Here is a 23,083-nt window from a genome sequence, read left to right on the forward strand (position 1 = left end):
AGAAATCTGAAACATGGCTGAAATATGACAAATATGACTTCTTAACAGGTTTTATTAAATTCAACATCAATTTAATTGCATTAATAAAAAGCCATTTTGACAAAAAAATGTACAGTTAATTGCAGTTAAATTATGTCTTCAGCAGATAACCAAAATGTACAATCCATCAACAAACAAACAACACAGATTTCCATTATCTTCATAAGCAGAAATATGGAGCTGTTTTTTGGCCTCTTGCATCACTGAAGAGCGCTGGTGACAGCTGCAGGGAAGGAGCTGTTATTGATCTGTTGTTATTAGAGAGGCTGAAGCATCTCACTGCCTCTGTTGGTTGGGCTGCCTTTGTGACACGAGCTTATGCAAATGTTTGATAAGCGAGGACGGATTTTTGTAGATCATGTGCCGATCCGCCCCGCGAATCTGAATGTGATTGGCGTTGGGATAAGAGCGCTTCAAAAACTTGCTCTGAAGTTCAGCAAGCACCTGACGTGGAGAGATGACAGTTAATGAGACGTTCAGCAAAGGATTTGCCTCTGATTAAAACCAACTAAAGTTCAGAAGTGAAGGGAGAAAGTGGGACTGTGAAAGACACTCACTTGGTTGAGATCTGAAGGAAGCTGATCATCAAAGGATTCCCCAGTGATCACATGCACAGATGTCTTGCTAGAGAGAGGCTTATATCTGGAGATCTCCCTGAAAAAGTCAAGGACATTCAAACAGCAGCATAAATGAAGGCAATTCACACTTTACACTAGACATGGCTTATTAAGTGACCATTAATTGCTTTCACCAATGTTTTTTTTTTTTTTTTTTACTATATTATACTTTTTTTTTTTTTTTTTTTTTTTTTTTTACACTTTTCTGCTTAAATTCAGCAGATTTATTATTACTATTATTATTATTATTTATAATTAGTACATTAATGGAATACAGCAATAATAAATTACTGCCGGTCCCTGACATTGTAATTTAAAAAAGCCTAAAAAAAAAATTGTTCTGCATATTGGTTATTTACTATTGGAAATTTAAGCAAAACGTATAACAATAATAATATTAATATTAATAATAATGAACATTAAACGTCCAATGAAATGTGTTATTGTTTCAAACACTCACATTAGCTATCAAAAACTACAAAAAATAAATAAATAAATAAATTAAAAAAATCAACCCACCAGTGTTATTTTACTAGAGTTTATTAATATTTTGAATTTATTTTTATATTTTCTGTTTTAATTTCATTCATTCATTTCATTTTTATTTATTTATTTATTTCAATATTAACTAAATGAAAATAGTAAATGCTGCCTTGGCAACTAGTTGAAACAAAAAAGTAATCAATTTAAAAAATAAAGATTATTATTATTATTATTATTATTATTATTTTGTTTATTATTATTCATAATTAGCATAAATAATAAATTGCTGCAGGTCCCTAATATTTATTGTAATATTTATTGTAAATTGGTTATCAGAAATTTAAGCAAAAAGTATAATAACAACAATAATAGTAATTCTAATAATAATAAACTACAAAAATAAATAAGTAAAAAAATAAATAAACCCACTAGTGTTATTTTAGTATAGTTTCATTAATATTTTGAATTACATTTGTTTTCATGCAATTTCATTTTTATTTTATTATTATTAATATTATTATTATTATTAATTTCTATATTACCTAAATGTAAATTATAAATGCTGCCTTGGGAACTAGTTGAAATGAAAAAGTAAAAAAAAAAATGTTTTAATTTTTAACAAATAAAATAGTTTAAGTTTATTTTATTTCAAGTGATAATATGAAATATGAGTGAAATATGACAGACAAATATGACAGGTTTGACAGGTTTCACATTAGTCAACAAAAACTACAAAAAAACAACAGTTTTGTTATTTTGTTATTTTTTATTAGTTGTATTAATATTTTGAATGACAATTTTTATATTATCTATATATTTTTTTATTTAATTTTGTATTTCATTTTATTATTATTTTTCTCAATATAGTTATTTTTTATTTCAGTTTTAGTTATTTTAGTACATTAAAAATTAACTAAATGAAAATGATAAATGTTAAAACTATAAATTATTAACTAGCTGAAATTAAAAAAAAAAAAAATATATATATATATATATATATATATACACACACACACACATATACACATGAACAGCATTTCTTTCTCATTTTTAACTAAAAACAAAAATATGCTGTTTTTATGAAATGTGGTTGCTTTCATTGTAACATTTATGAAACTATTCATTGAAGGTAAAGTCTCACCTGACTTGAGATGCGCTCTCATTTAGAAAGAAATGCTCGTCTACTGCAGCGCTCTGATGGGCAGGGTTACACAGCAGATATTTCTGACAGGAGAATCACAAGAAAAAAAAATCATAAGCATCGATTTCTACATTGATTTCTCCCTTACTTAACAGCTGAGACAAATGTATTTACATAGACATAAATTACTACATATGCCATGACAGCGGTCAAGGCGGCTCAGGCGCCGTGAGTCGTTCCAATATTTAATTTTCACTCTTTGGTCATTGTAATATACACGCAGATATAAAACACTCTCGTGACCTCGGACAGACACACTTGAAAGCGTCAAATCAACACTTGAGTCAACAGCACGAGGGAGCAGATCCTCTCATGAAGAACAATCCTCCATTCTGAGAGACAGACAGAGCGGTCAAATTAAATGTCGACAGGCATTTCAAGAGCCACCATGCCTCTCAGTTAAACATGAAAGCACCATGTAGCCGCTAATTGCTATTTGATTGTCTGTGTTCTTGTGCAAAGAAGTCTGATGTGAATGCACTGACAGCACCTTTTCCTTCTTCAAATCGTGATTTGTAGTTTGAATATGCATTGAAAAGTCACTGTGAGCAATAGCAATTGATATCAGAACTGAAATACTTGAAATGCATGACCTTAAGCTAACATGGCCTGCAATGTGACAAACTAAACTACAGTGCTTTTTTCAATTTTTATAATTATGCATGCAACTATATTACTTAAGGCAGAATATTTGTACTTAAAAAAAAAAAAAAAAAAAAAAAAAATGTATAGCACTCAAAATTAATTTAGTGAAAGCAAAAAGGTGAATTTTTACAGACCATTTTTTATATTGTAAATAATATAAAAGTCCAAAAAGCCAATAGGTTATACACTACCATGCAAGAGTTTGCAGTCAGTTTTGCATTTTTTAATATATATATTAATAGTGGAGAAATGAATAGTTTTATATAGCAAGGACACATTAAATTAATCGTAAGTGACAGTGAAGACATTGACAGTGTTACAAAAGATTTCTATTTCAAATACACTGAAGACTGAAGTAGTGATAAAAATGCTAAATGCTAAAAATTTAAAAAAATGTTAAAATAAAACACAGCTGTTTAAAATTGCAAAAATATTTCACAAATTTACTGTTATTTTTGCATTTTTGGTAAAACAAAATTAAGTCTAAATTAGCATGTGAGACTTATTTGAAATGTAGTGTATAATATATGGAAGCAATCTTTTTTCTTTTCTTTTTTTTTTTTTAAGTAGATGTAAATCATAAATTGGTTAGCTTATAGTCAGAAACTGTTGAATAGACTACCGTTCAAAAGTTTGGGATCAGTAAGATGTTTAATTTCTTTTAAAGAAGTCTGTTATGCTCAACAAATTTCCATTTATTTGATCAAAAATACAGGAGAAAAAAGGAATATTATGAAATATTATTGCAATTTAGAATAAAAGTTCTCTATTTTAATATACTTTAAAACATAATTTATTTCTGTGATGCAAAGCTGAATTGTCATCAGCCATTAGTCACATGATACCTCAATCTTTCTAATATATATCTAATTTATTATCAAAGTTGTGCTGCTTAATATTTTTTTGGAACCTGTGATACTTTTTTTTTTCAGGATCTTTGATGAATAAAAAGTTAAAAAGAACAATATTTATTAAAAATATAAATATTTTCTAACAATATTATTTTTTTCTATCACTTTTCATCAATTTAACACATCCTTGCTGAATAAAAGTATTAATTTCTTTCAAACAAAGAAAGAAAAAAAAATGTACTGACCCCAAACTTTGAACGGTAGTGTATATTGTTACTATACATTCCTATGTATTTCTATTTTGAATAAATCTGTTTTAATTTCATTCATTCATTTCATTTTTATTTATTTATTTATTTATTTCAATATTAACTAAATGAAAATAGTAAACGCTGCCTTGGCAACTAGTTGAAACAAAAAAGTAATCCATTTAAATGCTGTTCTTTCTAACATTTTATTCATTAAAGAATCCAAAAAAGTATCACCAAAAAATAAATAAATAAAGCAGCACAACTGCTTCCAACATTGATTAAAAAAACGGATGATTAGAATGATTTCTAAAGGATCATGTGACACTGAAGACTGCAGTAATGATGCTAAAAATGTGTCTTTGCATTGCAGGAATAAATTCTATTTTACAGTATATTAAAACAGAAAATCACTATTTAAAATGCAATAATATTTCACATTATTACTGTTTTTTCTCTATTTTTTAAAATAAAAAAATAAATAAAGCAGCCTTGAGCAGAAAAGACTTGAACGGCAGTGTATATATATAAAAGTGATGCATTTATTTATTTACAAACGCAGTTTATTCTGTGTATCTTCTATTGGCTTTCATGCAAACAGTTCTGCAAAACACCAGTGCCACTGATATATCTGAAGTTTCCAAAAGCAGTGCATATGTAGTTAACATGCATCTATGGTTGCAACCATAACCTGAGGTTAATTTCTACATTTATAATAACTGTAAACAGCTGCATGCCATCGATGCGTTTTGCTTCAAGCAGCCTACTGCATTTACACCAACAACGCAAGCAAAGTTGTTTTTGTCTCTAGCAAACAGCCCGATATTTTAAAGCTCGTTTATTTTGTTTTGTTTTGTTGAAATCTACCGTTACAAAGAAACATATTGCTTTCGTTTTATGCTTCTAATCTTTCGCAGACAAATGAGACAGAGGTCTTAAAACACTGTGTCTGTTTTTATGCAGATAGAGAGGAAGGATGGGCATGTATGAAATAAAGCAAAAAAAAAAAAAAAAAGCACACCTAGTCATCACCACCTTCCTGTTGTGCATTAATTATTTCAACCTCCTTATAAAGGCGAAACATTCCTCCAAATCACCTCTTCCGTTCCTCAGGTCAACCTTCGATTCATGTCGTAAATGGGAATCTGTAGCTTTTTGAGGGGAAGAGGGGCCATTCAAAATTCTAATAAATGTTTTGCATATTCGTGGCCGCATGTTAACGTGCATGAAATTGGGTGGAACTGGAGCGAAGAGAGCGGCCTCGTACCTTGACTGCGCGCGGCTGTTTTGCATCGTGACCTGAGAAACCCTGTCTGAAGGCGTTTCAAAAAAGCCTCCGCGTCAGTCTCTGTCTGCAGCCTCTCACATTTACACAATCCCGGAAAGTTGTTCATCTTAGACAACTGATCATTAAACTCCTTTTCTTGTTCTCCAGAAATCCTGCTCCGCATGTCAAAACGGCTCATAGACACAACTGTAATTTACGCAACAGCACCACCAAGTGGCCATGCTGAACGAACAGTGTTTCCCAACAACTTTTGTCTCGCCACATTCAGTAAAAATCAAGTTTGTTGATGTGTAATTATCATAGAAGATAAAAAGACAATGCGACTAAAAGATGACTAAAGATATCTGCAGTTTTTTTTTTTTTTTTAAATTGCACATGTCAACTTGCACTGCTTTGCTTTTTAAAAAAGGAAATAAATGCAATAACATGCCAAAGATAAAATATGCACTTAAATAATGGTTTTAAACATATCCAGAAAACCGCCACTAGCCTTAAAAAAAAGGAAATAAATCACACAATTAATATGGATTTTGTTAATTTATTTTATAGTTAAATCAAATAAAACCAAATGTAGTTATTTCAGAAATGATAAGAAACACATTGACAGCTAATATGTATTTTTTTTATGTTGTAATTTCTTTATAGGTTTACAAGTAAAACCAAAATCCAAACTTTTTAAAAAAGAAAAATTATTAAATGAATGATTAATTATTTAGACACTTATTTTAATTTATTGAAAGCTAGCATGCTTTTTGTAAGTTGTAAATTTTTTAAAGGTTTAACGGTTTTTAAAAAAGTTATTTCAACACTTTGACAGAAGAAAATAATAATTTACAATGAATTATTTTAATCTATTGATAGCTAGTATCATTTTTTAAAGTTGTAATAAAGTAAAAAAATTTCAAACTTTAAAGAAAATGATGATGAAACGATTCACCATTAATCATTAGTCTTTCAACAGATATTCTATTTTTTTTTTTTACAAGTTAAATGAGCATATTATATTATATTATATTATATTATATTATATTATATCATATTATTTCTAATTTTAATTTTTAATTTATTGATAGCTATAGAAGTTATAATAAAGGTAAAACCGAAATTATTTTAAAACTTTAAAGAAAATTCTAAAATTATTCACCATTAATTATTTGAATATTTTAACAGGTAATATACATTTTTATTTAAAATTTAAATTTAATGATAGCTAGTATCATTTTTTAAAAGTTGTAATAAAGTAAAACCAAATTATTTCAGAACTTTAAAGAAAATTATAAAACTATTCACTATTAATTATTTTAATCTTTCAGCAGGTAATTTCTTTTTAATTTTAATTAATTTAATCTTTTAACAGGTAATATATATATATATATATATATATACACACATATACATATATATACACACATATACATATATATACATATATATATATTTTTTATTATTATTATTTTTTTTTAATAGCTAGTATCATTATTTTAAGTTGTAATTTTATTTTTAATTTTATTAGTTGTCATTATTTTATAAAGTAGAACTTTAAAAAAAATTATACAACTATTGACTTAATTATTTTAATCTTTCGGCAGGATTTTTTACATTTTATTATTTTAATTTATTTTTTATAAGTTAAATGAGTAAAAACAATAAATAAAAATTAAGCTATTTCAAACCTCAAGTAAGAATAACATGAAATTACTAATAATTAATCTATTGAAAGCTATTATATATTTTTTTAAGTTCCAAATGTCTTCAATAGATATTAACAAGTAAAGCACTACTTGAAACTTATTCAATACCTTTTGGAGTATGTGCACCCCTGGTTGGGAATCACTACTGTAGAAAACTAGAAGCAGTGACAGCGCAACCTTTAGTTGTACATTTACTCACTGATCTGCTTACAAGACACGATTAGCCACAAACATTGAAAACTGAAACTGAGAATCTGTTAACCAGGAAATTAAATGACCACAATAGCAGTCAATTATTGTTGATGGTTTATGACTGGGCTCTGTGTACTGACCTGTCGCTGTACGAGCTCCTCTGAGACGTCGCCTCCCTGAATGACCGGCTTCAAAACACCCAGAATAATGAGCAGACGACTCAAACCTGCAGCTGCAGAGAACTGCATCATCTGCAGGGAAGGGACGAGGTGAGAGTACCTGCAAAAACATACAAACATAAGATAATGAGGGAATAATATAATGAAAAATCTGAATAGCAGTTTATTACAAAAAGACCATTTATGCAAACTAATTCTAAGGGTCACAATGAGGAGATGTTAAAGCCCTGAACACTGGAGCCAGAGGCGCAGTAATGCAGTGTGCCGTATGAATCAGTGACAGGCGTCTGCTGTGATGAACTGCATTAATTGAGCGGTCATTACCCGCGCATGAAGGACTAAATGACTCCTCGCTGCGCAGTCTAATGCTTCACAATGACAGCTCATTTATGAAGAATGAATCAATGACACAGAAACACTGATCAACACTCTCGTCAAGAATATTTTGACACGTTTAGAACACTTAATTCACACAGCTTGCCGGATGGTTGCTAGGGGGTTGCTAGGGTATTATGGGTTGCTGACTGCTCCAAGTCCAAATATGTTCTTCACAGCATGTCTATGATTTTTCTTTTTTCTTTTTTTTTCATAATCCAGCAGGCATAAATGAAGCGTCTCTCCTCAAAACCCAAATGATTGAACAGATTGCAATGAAATTTGCAAAATACTATAACACATTAAATGTGTGATTTTAAAAATGTAAGTTATATGGAAAGTTTTGTGCATGTCCGCATGCGATTTTATCAGATATCATCTCATTTGAAGAATGAGCAAAGAACACAGTGTTGTGTTTACCAGTCAGAACCATTAACGAAAAAGCCTTCAATTTTTAACCTTTATGAAATAGCAAACAGGAATTATCACTGTTCAACAAATAAATTAAACTAATAAATAAATGTGCACTTAAATGTTTTTAAACAGCTAACACCGCTGCCATCCCTTAAAAAAATTCAATTAATTACAACTGTTTAATTATTTTAATCATTTGACAGCTAATATGCATTTTTTTAAGTTGTAATTTTGTTTTATAGTTAAAACAAGTAAAACCAAATGTAGTTATTTCAGAAATTAAAAGAAAATAAAAGAAGTAATTAATTATTTATTTTAAATGTACATATAATGATAAACATTAATATCTAATTATTTTATATATATATATATATATATATATATATATTATATAACTGTTTTTGAATTTTCTATTTTGTTTAACTTTTTTTTAATAAACTGACTTAATACTTTGATTAGGCTACTTTATTGGCTTCATCACATAAAAATGCTCACTAAAGTCCCCATGAGGCAGTTTTCGTATATTAAAATGTTTTTTAAAAAAATGGTATATGTAAAATTATTTAAAAATAAGTAAATAAATACATTTTTAATATTAGTTCCTGCATTTAATATTTTTAATCTACTTGACAAAAATGGTCATTCAGTTGAAATAATGTTCCCTTTTACACTATTTCAGAAAACTTGCACAAAGAAAAGACAACAAGAAAAATGTATTAATAATGTTAATCTTTTAACAGCTATTTTTTATTTTATTTTTATTTTTATTTTTATTTTAATTTAACAAAAACATAGTTATGTCAGAACTTTGAAGGGCAAAAAAAATCATGAAATTAATCATAATGAATTATTTTAATCTATCAAAATGTATGTATTTATTGCAATTTGTATTAAGTTTTAACAAGTAAAACTAAATTATTTTAGAACTTAATTATGAAATTAATTACAATGAATTATCTTACTACAGATGTTTTTTATTTTACATTTTCTTATTTTTTCTTATCACTTTTTTAAACAAACTAACCAAAAATAAATAAATAAATAAATAAATGAATGCATTGTGAGAATATATGTGTGTGTATGTGTTAAAACTACTACTAAAATATATATAAATAATAAAAAATAAATAATAAAAACAAAAATTACAAATAATAAATACTATATATAAAGTCAAATTATAAAATAAACTTGTGGTTTAATCAGTGTATATTGCAAATAATTCAGTTTTAAGGCATTTAAGGTTTTTCAGCTGCTTTAATCACTGAAATGCATTTTTAAAAAAAAATTAAATGCCATACAACTTGCCTGTATTCAAAACCATGCAAAAATTTAACCTACTTGCTTATGAGGTAGCAGTTTGGAGTTCACGTTACTGACTTCCAGACTGAACCAGAGTCATTTTTTGGTTACATCTGACTTATAGCATTATTTTCTTACTGTTTGGTACAGCTAAAATTCATTTGGCTCCTGATTGTTTCTTTAGGTAACACTGCAATATGAGTTATGTGCTGCAGTTCAATACTTATATTAGGGGTTAGGGGATTGTTCAAATAGTTGGTTCATAATGATCCATGAAAACTGGTCCAAAACCACTGATCGGCTGCATACGAAAGTTGTACTGAAATACTCCAGAAAAAAAATTCACATCCGAACGCTCGACCTTCCATCAAAAGTTTAGCATCGAAAGTTTAAGACTGAGAGTTTGAGCTCATCTTTTTAAATATTCTTTTCCATGTCATTTTACCCCTTTTTCTTCGAACCATTCTTCCCTGACACCTTTTCATCTGTCAGCATTTCCCCCAAAACACGGCCCATATCGAGCCTGACAATTTGATTCGGAGTCAAATCAGTCCGTTCGCTCTGACATTTTATTTCCACCTGTCCTATTCTCTCCATTTCGTCATTCTATCAATTCCTCCGGTGCTAATTCTGCCCGGTAGGTCTGGATTATGCGCAGGAAGGCATGCGTGTCAAAGGGAAATTTAGCGAGGGTAAAGACAGCCCAGATAGGAGGATGAATTAAACAGATAACGGCAGGCAGACGGAGTGAGGAAGTCGTGTCAAGCAAAACGCCTCACCAATGTTGGTCATTTTCCCTTCCGTTCTCTCTCCCTCACTCGCTCTCCTTTCCCCCTCCTTAAGCATGACAGAAAACTATCTAAATGAATAAAAAAGTGATGAAATGACTTTGGTGCCGTGGACTTTCTGCTCTTTGACTTCCCATCTGGATTAGTGCAGGCTGAATGGAGTCTGTTTCTTTTGTAAGAACCAACACATGAGTCTGTCTGAATGTTTCTCTCTCTTTGACACACACACACACACACACACACACATTCTGTGCTTGATAAGAGTCCATCTGAATTTGCATGGCAAATTATGTCCTGCACGACCACTAGAGCTGCCCAGATGGACTGCTCAACAAAAAGGGGAGACAAGGTTATGACAAACATATTATTCAACTGACTATTTACTATGATTCAAATGGATATGACTGTCAGTCTAATACAAACTTTTTTTTTTTATGTTATTATTATCTAGTTTAAAAATTGAACTGTACATATCTACAATATCCATAAAACTTAAAGATGAAACGTGTAATTCTGCGTCACTAGCATCACCAAATAAATGTGCATACATAAAACTGAATGTTTAATATTGTTTGAACAAACAGATATGGGGAAAACAACATTTTTAAATGTTTAGGTCATTAAAGTGTTATGCAATGCATTGACAATATTTGTAATAAACTAGGCATTAGGATGCATTTCCCTGCTTTTCCAATCTTTAAACTAGCCTTAGCTGGTCTCCAGTTTTAGAAGGATTTAGAGAATTTTCCAGTCTGTCAGACTTGAAAACCAGCTGAAGATCAGCTTGGCCAGGTTCAGCACCTTACACTAGCATATCTATCTATCTATCTATCTATCTATCTATCTATCTATCTATATCTATCTATCTCTATCTATCTATCTATATATATACACTACCGTTCAAAAGTTTGGGGTCAGTAAGACTTGTAATAGTCTTTAAAGAAGTCTCTTATGCTCATCAAGGCTGCATTTATTTGATTAAAAATATAGAAAAAAAACAGTAATATTGCAAAATGTTTTTACAATATAAAATAATGTTTTTTATTTTAACATACTTTAAAATAGAATTTATTCCTGTGATGAAAAGCTGAATTTTTATCAGCTGTTACTCCAGTCTTAAGTGTCACATGATCCTTCAGAAATCATTCTAATATGCGGATTTATTATTAGAATGATCAGTGTTGGATAATATCAACAGTTGTGCTGCCAAATATTTTTTGGAACCTGTGATTTTTTTTTTTTCAGGATTCTTTCATGAATAACAAGTTTAAAAAGTACAGTGTTTATTCAAAATATAAATAATTTATAACAATGTAAATTATTTATTATTAACTTTTAATAAACTTTTAATTATTAACTTAATACATCCTTGGTGAATAAAAAAAAAAAAATTTCTTAAAAAAAAAAAAGAAAAGAAAAAAAATGTACTGACCCCAAACTTTTGAACGGTAGTGTATTTCTATATCTATATCTATATCTATATCTATATGTATATATATATATATATATATATACACATATATACATATATACATACATATATATATATATCTATACTTTTATAAGTATATATATACTTATATATATATATATACACACATACTTTTTTTATTTATTTAATTAATTAATAAATTAATTTTTTATATTTATATTGATTTTTATAATCAAGTAGTATCTGGAGTCATATAAATAACTAAATATAAATAAATCAACCAATAAATAAGTGCACTGTGAGAATATATGAATGTGTGTTAAGATTTTTTTTTTTTTTTTTTTTTTTTTTTATATTTATTTTTTTAACATTGTGCTTATTTTGTGATTTTTATAATAATTCAAGAAGTATCTGGAGTCATTATGAAAAGAGAGAGACGAAGAAAACAAAAAAGTAGTCTCAGGTTGCCTGAATTTAAGCAATGATCCTGACTACAGTAAACAACACAAGACAACTTCCTTGTCTTGTGACTCACAAGTATGAGAATGGAACTGTCTTTAATGTAAAATTTAGGTTACAGTTGAGAAGTTCAATTCATTTCAGGGAATCAGTTCTTTTTAAATATTTTATTTATTTTTCATATACTTACTGTACTGCACATTTTATTTAATTTTATATTTCATTATTTATTTAAATTTACATATGATAATATTATATAATAATATTAAATTACTTATAATAACAAATATTTATTTTATGGCAGTCAATTTTTTATTTTAGTTAATTTTTTATTTTAATTAATAATACTTTTTATTTTTACTTTACTTTCTTTTATTTTTATTTATTTATTTATTTGCTGTTTTTGCATTTTTTATTTTGTTTAACTACTTTAAAAAAATTGACTTCAAACTTTGATAAGGCTACTTTGTTGGCTTCATCACTTAAAAATGCTCACAAAAGTCCCCATGAGGCAGTTTTCTTATATTAAAATGTTCAAAAACAAATGTAAAAAAAAAGTAAATAAATAACAACAATTAAGAAACAAAGAAAGAAAGAAAGAAAGACATTTTAATATTAGTTCCTGCATTAAATATTTTGAATCTCTGACAAAAATGGTCATTCACTTGCTTCACACACTATTTCAGAATACTTGCACAAAGCAACTGGATAATGGCTAGAATTTATTCTTAAAAACAAACTATAGCTGTGTATAAAGCCATTAATTGTGCATAGAGAAAGTTCCAGAGTTTGTGAGGTCATTCTGAAAGTGGTCAGCAGGGGGCAGTCATGTCACACTATGACACACTGTGAGTAAACACTAACACAGAAAGGCAAACGTGACCTTACTTCATGACTGATGACTGACAGTAGTTGCTCCAGCACTAGCAGCTCTAATTACAGGTAATTGTCATTACTGAAGCCAGATAAATGCAATTCCAGAAGATCTCTCTTCTACTGCAAATAAATGCAAGAGAAGCACTACAGGCAATGGCAACATTTTTCCCAATATGAGATTTATACACATATATGTATAAAGTCACACTTCACAGAAATGAGTGTACTGCTTGATTGATTTGTCCCATTGACAGTATTTCAGAGGTGTCTGTGAGAGGAAGATTGCATGATAATGGCATCTGACTACGAAGCTTTCATCGACCATCTCGCACTTCAGACCTGCTGAGGCCTGCTCAGCCCTGAAGGGTCTCGTACCACTTTATCCCCTCTAAAGGTGCATTCACACTACAGGAGTGTGATCTCTGGAGGTCAGCAAGTTGCTGTGCTGTTGGTTGCTAGTAGGCATTCCCACTAGAGTCCAGCATTAACAAAAGACAAATCACATGCACGCCACTGTTGTTGGGAGCTGTCACAAGAAACCAGCTGCTAATCTGCATAAACCCTATCACATTAATCAATGTTTGCCATGGTTGCCACAAATCTTATAAACAAAGTTTGTTTACAAGTTATAAACAAATAGTCAAATAGTCACCGGTGGCTGACAGACATCACAATGTTGAGCCGCCATCGTGATTCATAGGGATGTGACTGAATCTGAATACCATGTTTGGAAGGAAATGATGTGTAGTAGGAACCCCTAAATGGAAATAAATATAGGATAAGAGGTAAAAATATATTTCTATACATTCCCTTGCAATTATATTGTTGGGTAATTATACTGTATATAAATTGCAGGCACCAGAGAGCTGCTATTAGTATATAGGGAAATTAAAATCTCTTTTGAATGCGGGCTCGCTTTTTACTTTCACTTTCAAGATTCGGGATCACACATACTCTGTGTATAGCAACTACGGAGAGACAGTAGGCTATTTTCCACACATTTAGTGGGGAGAGGGAGAGAGAGACAGACAGGCAGACAGACAGAGGGGCATAGTATCTGGGTATGCAGGTGCATATGGGCCCGCCAAACCGAGGGGGAATTTTTTTTATTGAAACGAGAGAACGAAAAGAGCCCTGCAAAGGCCCTAGCCCAGCCCTAGTCAAACAGCTTATCAGAATTCTCATCCTGAGTCTGACTGGAGCCTGTCTTTTTTTCTCTCTCTCCTTCCCCACTACACAGCTGCTTTTGCAGCCATTAAAATAGTTAAGTTTTTTTTTTTTAATGGCAAAGTGGCTATATTTCTTTTTGTTTCTTTATCAAGTTAATTTAGAATCATTTTCAGAACATTTTATGTTTCTTAAACTCAAGTTTGTGTTTTTTTAATGTAATGACTAAGTAGCCAGCGGCCAGCGGCCGACAGCAATTTGAGCGTATGTTTGATCAATTTAGCCTTCTCAAGTGAACACGACTCGCATAAAATAAAATCTATGGACATAAATCACTTCATGCATTTCACAATATTAATTTAAACATTTAACCTAGATAAATGTGCGCTATTAGGGCGCATATCCAATCGTTGGCAGGACATGGAGGCACCAGCACAATTACTTTCATTTTTCTTCTTAATAGTGGAACCAACTTAAAATACACAGTTATTTTTGCTCATAAAGGTAAGAGTAATACGTCATTCGGAACTGCAAAGAGTCTACTTTTATTTGTGGGCATTTACAATATCAACAAAACGTTGTGCTTTTGAAAAAAAGAAAACAGTCTTAAGCTGGGGCGCTTTACAAAAATGAACTGGAACTCAGCAAATACTTGCCTCACAGACATGATAAGTATATCTATAGAACAATTTAAATTACTAGTGTAGAACAAGATCATTCAAATCAAAAACTCTTTTATTATGTAATCCCCAAAGATGCATTTCTCTCTAATAATAAAATAAAATCGAATATCTACTACTCTTGTTTTGAGAGAGTAAAATAAAATAAAATAAATAAATAAAAAGTTAGATGAACCATTTTAACAAAAAATGCAAAGAAAAATTAGAAATGTTGCCTCATATATCTAATACTGTATAATCTATTTAATCTACTACTTTTGGTTTAGGACAGTTAAAAAAATAAAATAAAATAAAATAAAATAAAATAAAATAAAATAAAAAGTGCTTTACAAAAATGAACCGAAAGCTTTAAATTACTACTATAAAATAAAATATATATTAAAAAAAAAAATCTTAATAATACTGAAAACAATTTAAAATACGCCATCATTTTTGCTCATAAAGGTAAGAGTAATGTGTCATTTGGAACTGCAAAGGGTCTACTTTTATTTGTGTGCACTCACAATATCAACAAAACATGCTTTTGTAAAATAAAATAAATACACAGGATGTACTTTCCGCTTTCTCTGTCTTAAGCAGGAGCGCTTTACAAAAATGAACCGAAACTCAACAAATACTTGCCTCACAGACATGATAAATATATCTATAGAAAGCTTTAAATTACTACTTTAAAATGAGATAATTCAAATCAAAAATAAAAAAAATCTCTTTAATATGTAATCCGTAAAGATGCATTTCTCTCTAAAGGCACGTCTAATGAGGAGGTGGCGAGTCAGGATCGTCAACCAATTTATAGGCTGAGACTTTGGTTTATAATAAAAGTAACAAAGCTAAATATTATTTCCAAGCATTAATACTGTAAATAAAACAGCTACTTCAGAAAAATCACAATAAGGTAAGTTAACCGAGTTGGAGCCCATAATGTTTGGCAGGGCCGTAAAAAGCTTTGCATATGGGCCTGGGGCTGACTTGCTACACCACTGGACAGACGACTCCAATATTCCAGGCAGAACAAAGCAAAAATTCAATATTCAGATTTTTTTAACTCATATTAAATAGATTCCTGATTTTTATGAGCTTCACTGTGCAGTTTGATAAATGGGATGCACTGACAGAGAAGACTTTATCTTGGGGAAATCCCTCTCAAGAGAGACTTTGAAATTTGACAATTCTGACATGTTTACGTGTAAATGCCAGCATGGGGTTTTCTGACAGCTGCTTCAAAAGCAAAAAAACACAGTCTGTACTGTGTAAACCTCACAGGAACTGCATTCAGCTGTTTTTTGTCACCACAGCGAAAAAGCGAAAAAAAAAAAAAAAAAAAAAAAACTACAGAAAAGACCAAAAAAGACCATCTGTTCGCAAGCAACCGTATCTGTGAGATGACTAGAAAACCCAGCTAAAACCAGTGTTTTGGAACAGGAGCTGGTTTGTTTGCTGCTGGTTCAAGATGGTTTACTAGTAGCCCAAATGCACTTAAACTGTTGCGAAACCCATAGCTGGATTTTCCAGGATGGGTAGATTCAACTTGACAAGTCACCTCTGAAGCACTAGATAATTTTGATGATCTGACAGCTTCTGAGTATTTGCACAAGTCCCTGACCGCACATCATAGTGATGAGAGCCGGGACACTGTGCTGTTCCGTTTTGTTCTCTGGCGATTGGGAGTGACTCATTTTGTCGGATATAAGGGAACTCATTTCGGAGTGAGGCAGCGTTAATGAGACGCTCTTTTGATGTGGAAATCCTGCTGGCACGGGGAAGACGCTGATACCGTCTCCACTGTCATCCTCAGGTGTGGCGGCTCTCTTTATTGGACACCGGCAGTTTATCTCTTAGTCGCCACATGAGGATTCTTAAAAGGAAGGAGACGGCAATTACGCAGACGTGTGACCCAATTAAATCTATTCAAAAGAACACGGAAACACTCCAGTCAGCAAAACAAAGAGTATTTTTGGTTTGAGTTTACACCTCATGTAATGGCCTCTCATCCCTCAAAGAATTAATGCCTCCTTCTGACACACCTTGGAGACTCTTAGTAACATAAAATGAATCGTAAGCAGGAAACGGAGCTAGAAAGTTGTGTTAGTCAAAAAATCCAGAAAAAGATATGTGCAAGTTTGCTGTGGGAGTTTTAATCATAATATGAAACCAATCCTATAAAATCCTAATGGAAGCAAATAATAAGAATTTAATAAAATAATAATGAAAATAAAATACATGTCTAATATCTATGTATCTAATACTGCATACTATATTTAGTCTGCTACTCTTGCTTTAGGAGAGTTAAAATAAAAAAAGAGAATAAAACTAAATAAAATAAAGTAAAATAAAATAAAATAAAATAGTAGATGAACAATTTATCAAATTAAATTAAATTAAATTAAATAAACATTTTAGCTTAAAAAAGGTAAACAAATATTGACTTTGCAAGTAAATACACAAGTTACTGTACTAAAATTAGTAAAATTAAAACTGAAATAAAATAAATAAAAGCTACATAGAAATATTTTTTAAAAAGTAATAAAAATGACTAAAACTTTAAATAAAAAAAAAACCTGAAAATACAAATGTAAAACCTAAATAACAGTACATAAATAATACCAAAAAAAACACTGTTTAGGATTAATATTACAAAAAATATTTATTTTATACACATTCTATGCACTTTTATGCCAGTAACTGCAGATAATAAAAATGGATTACAGAAAATTCCAAGGACTATTCCAGCCTGTGAAGCTGTTCTAAAATAAAAATCAAATACAATATTTCCCCAAAGACTTCATTTTATATCGCACAGCTATCACATAATCACCAACAGAAGTGTTTAATACATCCTCAGCATCTTTAATTTAAACCAGCGGCTCTTTTTTTATGTAAGTAAGATCAGTAATAAAACTCATGTGATACGGATATTAACTTAAGCCCTGAGTTAATATCCACAACATTTATTTCAGTGTGTCCTAAGTAATTGGATTGCATGTACACCGTCTTGCTCTCAATAGAACGAGCATCTATTAATCAAAGCATAATTGCGCACATTTCCCAGATAAATGGCGCTGCTTCACGTCCAGTCATGTACAAATGAGACAATCCGGGCATATTCATTTCTTATCTAACTGAAGTCATTCGAGTCACATAATGGCGATAAATAATAGAGGTAGAAGTTTATGAAACGGGATATTCTCAGTGAAGGAGAAGGGCTTTTAACGCAGTGCAGAAGGGATCTCTGAGGAATTGCGATCATGTCACTTCTAAATGACTCCAATAGCAGGTAGAACGAGGCCAGGAAATGCGACTCTATTTCTTACTGACTTCCACTGAAATTGAATAGCTTCAGCATGCTTAACTTTGGGCATGAACTGCAACTAGCTGTAAATACCCATGTAATTGGAGCTGTATGTGACTGTGTAAATATTTAATGAGTGCTTATGTTGGCTGTATATTAATGTCTTTAAGCAGCGCTAAAAAGGGAAAGCGCTATCAGACTGGCTCCTTTTAGCTCTGACGAAAAACGTAGTAAACGTAAACATTACCAGAGTAAATATTTGCTCTTAAAATGATTCAACTTAAATCTTCAAATCAATTAAAAAAAATAAATAAATTTAAATAGGGTCACCAATCAGTTCAAATTAACTGGGATAATTTCATATTTTAAAAAAGAAACAAAAGCTGAAAAAAAAAAAAAAAAAAAAAAAAAAAAAGTGGATTTTAGATTACAAATCCGACAAATATTATTTATAAAAGGAAATATTTTTTAAAGTAAAAAAAAAAATTCTAATCATGCGGTGATATAACATGGATTAGGTTTTGCACAAACGTATAAAATTTATGTCAGCTCAGAACAAACCAAATACTAAGAAATTCTCAAATATTATTCATATGATGATATGATAAATTATACTTTATATTGAAAAATATTTTTAAAAAAATCTGTTTTAATATTTATGAACAAATGAATGTATAATTATGAATTTATTAATTAATAAAAATATAAATAGTATTAATATTTTAGATTTTATAATAGAATAAATGTAATGGCTATATAACATAAATAATTTATATAAATATGAATATATAATTATACATATGTAAATTTATTTAATATAACTACATTAAATATAAATAAATAAAAAAAATGATTTCTAATATATAATTTTCCATATGTGACTGTAAAAATCCATATGTAACATCTGTAATTATACTTACGTAAATATATTTAATATATATAAATAATTACATTTTAGAGAGAGAGAGAGAGAGAGAGAGGGAGAGAGAGGAAGGGAGAGGGAGAGATAGAGAGAGAGATATTTAATTTTCATATTTACATATATATATTTATATATTATATAATAATTATAAACAATTATATATTTCTATATAATAAATATAATTATACATATGCAAATATATTTCAGATAACTACATAAATATTAATAAATATATAAACGTATTTAAAAAATTATATATATATATATATATATATATATATAAAAATTCCATATGTAACTGTAACATAATCCATATGTAACATCTGTAATTATACATGTCAATATATTTTATATATCTAAATATGATTACATTATATTTATATTTTATATTTACATATTTATATAGAAATATACAATTATTTATATATTCTATATATACTTTTTTTTTCACCATTAATATTTTCATTTCTAAGAATTCCATTCCATAGTATTTCTATGTATATCACATATTCCTTTTCAGGAAACCCAACCCCTGAATGGCTTACTTACAGTAAAAGAAATCATTTTAACACCTTAAAAAAATTATACACTTCACCTTTAATTTCTTCCTCTGACTGTCAGTATTAGGATGGATTTTTTGACGAATCATGTTTGTGCCTCACGCACTCACTCACTCGCTCTCTCTGCTGATGACTCACCAGTACTGCTGCCACTTCTCCTCTTCAAAGACATCCTCTGGGATCGGATCGATCAACACCAGGTCAGACACTTGCCTGAAGAGACAGAGAGAGACAGTGAAAAGACCACACAGAGGATGTTTCTCAAGCTCAGATGAGACCCCACACACACACCGAGCAAACTCTTCCTGTAACCAGGGAGAAATGAACAGCATCTATCGAGTGAGATAAATGGGCTCAGAGCCACAGCGGGGACAATATTTTCAGTCCTTGGGCGCTACAGGCCTGACACAGCTGAATTTATGGCTCTTAAAGCTGCACATCAGAGCAGATGAAACGTTAAATCTGTCAGATGGAGGGAGGGTGGAGGGGTTGGGGGAGTGTGTGGCGAGAGGTTGGTCCCAAGCTGCTCTGATGGATCTTTTGGTCATGTCAGGTATAAATGTCTGGAAGAAAAACCCTGTTAGGCAACACTATTCGCTAACGTATTGTACACTAAGTTTGGAATAATTATGATTTTTTAATGTTTATGTCTTTTGCCCATCAAGGCTGCATTTATTGGATCAAAAATACAGTAAAAACAGCAACATCTTATATTTTAATATATTTTTTAAAATGTTTAAACATAAAAAATTAAATAAAAAATGTTGTGTTGCAAAGTTATATTTTTCATGTCACACAATTCTTCAGAAATCATTCTATTATGGTGATTTGGTGCACAATTATCATCAATTACTATTAATGCTCAATTATTAATAATGTTTTTTGTAAATATCAATTTTGAAAATATGTTGTTACCAAAGTTTTTACTGATTAATATTATTGTGGAAACCCTGATTTATTTTTTTTCTGTATCTTGATGAATAAAAGGTTCAAAAGAATACCATTTATTTCAAATATAAATCATTTGTAAGATTATAAATATTTTTACTGTCAATTTAATGCATCCTTGCTGAATAAAAATATGTATTTTTTTCTGTTAAATGATTAATTGTGATTAATTGCAATATATATATATATACATACACACACACACACACACACACACACACACACAGATATATATATATATATATATATATATATATATATATATATATATATATATATATATATATAGATATATAGATATATAGATATAGATATATAGATATATATATATACACATATATACATATATACATATATATATATATATATACAGTCATGGCCAAAAATATTGGCACCCTTGTAATTCTGTCAGAAAATGCAACCTTTCTCTCAATTGTTCCATATGATCCAATTTTTTGGTATTCACGTGCTTATTGTTTTTGTTTGCACTGCAACAACACAGAGAAGAACAGAGAAGAAAAGTCAAACTTGATTAAATTTTACACTGAACTCAAAATGTACTGGAGAAAATTATTGGCACCTTGTCAAAATTGTAAGAAATAATTGCTTTTCAAGCATGTGATGCTCCTGTAATTTGTATTTAGACACACCTGTGGCAAGTAACAGGTGTGGGCAATATAGTAATCACACTTGCAACCAGTTAAAATTGTGAAAAGTTAACTCAACCTTTGTGTTGTGTGTCACACTGAGCATGGAGAAAAGAAAGAAGTGTATAGAGTTGTCTGTGGATTTGAGAGAAAAAATTGTGGAAAAACATGGACAATCTCAAGGCTACAAATCCATCTCCAGAGATCTTAATGTTCCTGTGTCCACTGTGTGCAATATCATCAAGAGGTTTACAGCCCGTGGCACTGTAGCTAACCTCCCTGGACGTGGACGGAAGAGCAAAATAATGAAAAATTACAACGAAGGATTGTTCGAATGGTGGATAAAGAACCCAGATTAACTTCCAAACTAATTTAACCTGATCTGCAAACACAGGGCACAACAGTGTCAGCTCACACTATCCGTCACCATCTGAATGAAAAGGGACACTATGGTAGGAGACCCAGGAGGACACCACTGCATATAAAAGCAAGACTGGAGTTTGCCCAAACTTATGTGACAAAACCACAATCCTTCTGGGAGAACGTACTGTGGACAGATGAGACAAAAGTAGAACTTTTTGGTAAAGGACAGCATGGCACTGTTTACAGAAAAAGAAAAGAGGCCATCAAAGAAAAGAACACAGTCCCTACAGTCAAACATGGTGGAGATTCAAAGATGTTTTGGGGTTGCTTTGCTGCTTCTGGCACTGGATGCCTTGACTGTGTGAACGGTATCATGAAATCTGATGATTACCAAAGAATTTTGGGGCACAACATAGTGGCCAGTGTCAGAAAGCTGCGTCTCCACCAGAGGTCATAGGTCTTCCAGCAGGACAATGACCCGAAACACACTTCAAAAAGCACTCACAAATGGTTACAAACAAAGCGCTGGAGTGTTCTGAAATGGCCAGCAATGAGTCCAGATCTGAATCCCATAGAACACCTGTGGAGAGATCTCAAAACAGCAGTTGGGAGAAGGCATCCTTCAAATCTGAATGACCTGGAGCAGTTTGCAAAAGAAGAGCGGTGTAAAAAACTCATTCATGGTTACAGGAAGCGATTGATTTCAGTTATGTTTTCCAAAGGGGTGCTACCAAATATCAAGTTAAGGGTGCCAATAGTTTTGTCCAGTGCATTTTTTGGCTTCTGTGTGGAATTGTATCAGATTTGACTTTTTTTCCCATGCAAAAAAAACAAACAAACATGTGAGTACTAAAACATTTGCAACTGCAACAATTTTCTGAGAGAAGGGTTGCATTTTCTAAATAAAATATATAAACTTTTATATAAAATATTTATATTTACAACATATTTTTCTTAAATATATACATATACATTAATAATACATATACATAATAAATATACACAATACACACACATATATTATGTAAACAAACTTTTTTTTTTTGGATGCAGTTAATTGTGATTAGTGCACAAAAGTAATATGATTGATGTGGTGGTAACAAACTGACATGTTCGGATATGACTGACTGAGTGACTGTTTCCACAGAACAGCATGACTTACGTGTCATGGATGTGGCTGTAGAACCTGCCGTTCAGCGTACCCAACTCAGAGCCAATCAGGATGAAGGGTGTGGCTATATCTGCAGCCTTGACCAATCGATGAAGGTCATCCACCATCCTGAAGGATAAGAGAGGAGAGACACAAGTCAGGAGGGAGCGCAGGTTTGTGCAAATAAAGTCTAGACGTGACTCATCTGACAGTTCATTAATCACACAGACACATTATGACACACATGTCCGATCACCTCCAGACAGGACGCCCACTGTCC

The 23,083-nt window shown here is 30.7% G+C and overlaps 1 protein-coding gene across 1 annotated transcript in view; it reads right to left on the bottom strand.

The window, feature by feature from the left end:
* Positions 1–43: 43 nt before the first annotated feature.
* The window catches only part of si:dkey-122a22.2 (uncharacterized), a 30,243-nt gene continuing 7,203 nt past the window's right edge, over positions 44–23,083 (bottom strand). Inside the window, exons 6-11 of the mRNA XM_051132048.1 lie at positions 22,816–22,932; positions 19,834–19,908; positions 7,396–7,534; positions 2,281–2,363; positions 597–693; positions 44–483 (exon numbers count right to left, since the gene is read on the bottom strand). Coding sequence (XP_050988005.1) covers positions 316–483; positions 597–693; positions 2,281–2,363; positions 7,396–7,534; positions 19,834–19,908; positions 22,816–22,932 — 679 coding nt within the window. The 3' untranslated portion in view covers positions 44–315. The remainder of the gene's footprint in view (positions 484–596; positions 694–2,280; positions 2,364–7,395; positions 7,535–19,833; positions 19,909–22,815; positions 22,933–23,083) is intronic.

Source organism: Labeo rohita, chromosome 16 (genome assembly GCF_022985175.1).
Source record: "Labeo rohita strain BAU-BD-2019 chromosome 16, IGBB_LRoh.1.0, whole genome shotgun sequence".
Classification (NCBI taxonomy): domain Eukaryota; kingdom Metazoa; phylum Chordata; class Actinopteri; order Cypriniformes; family Cyprinidae; genus Labeo; species Labeo rohita.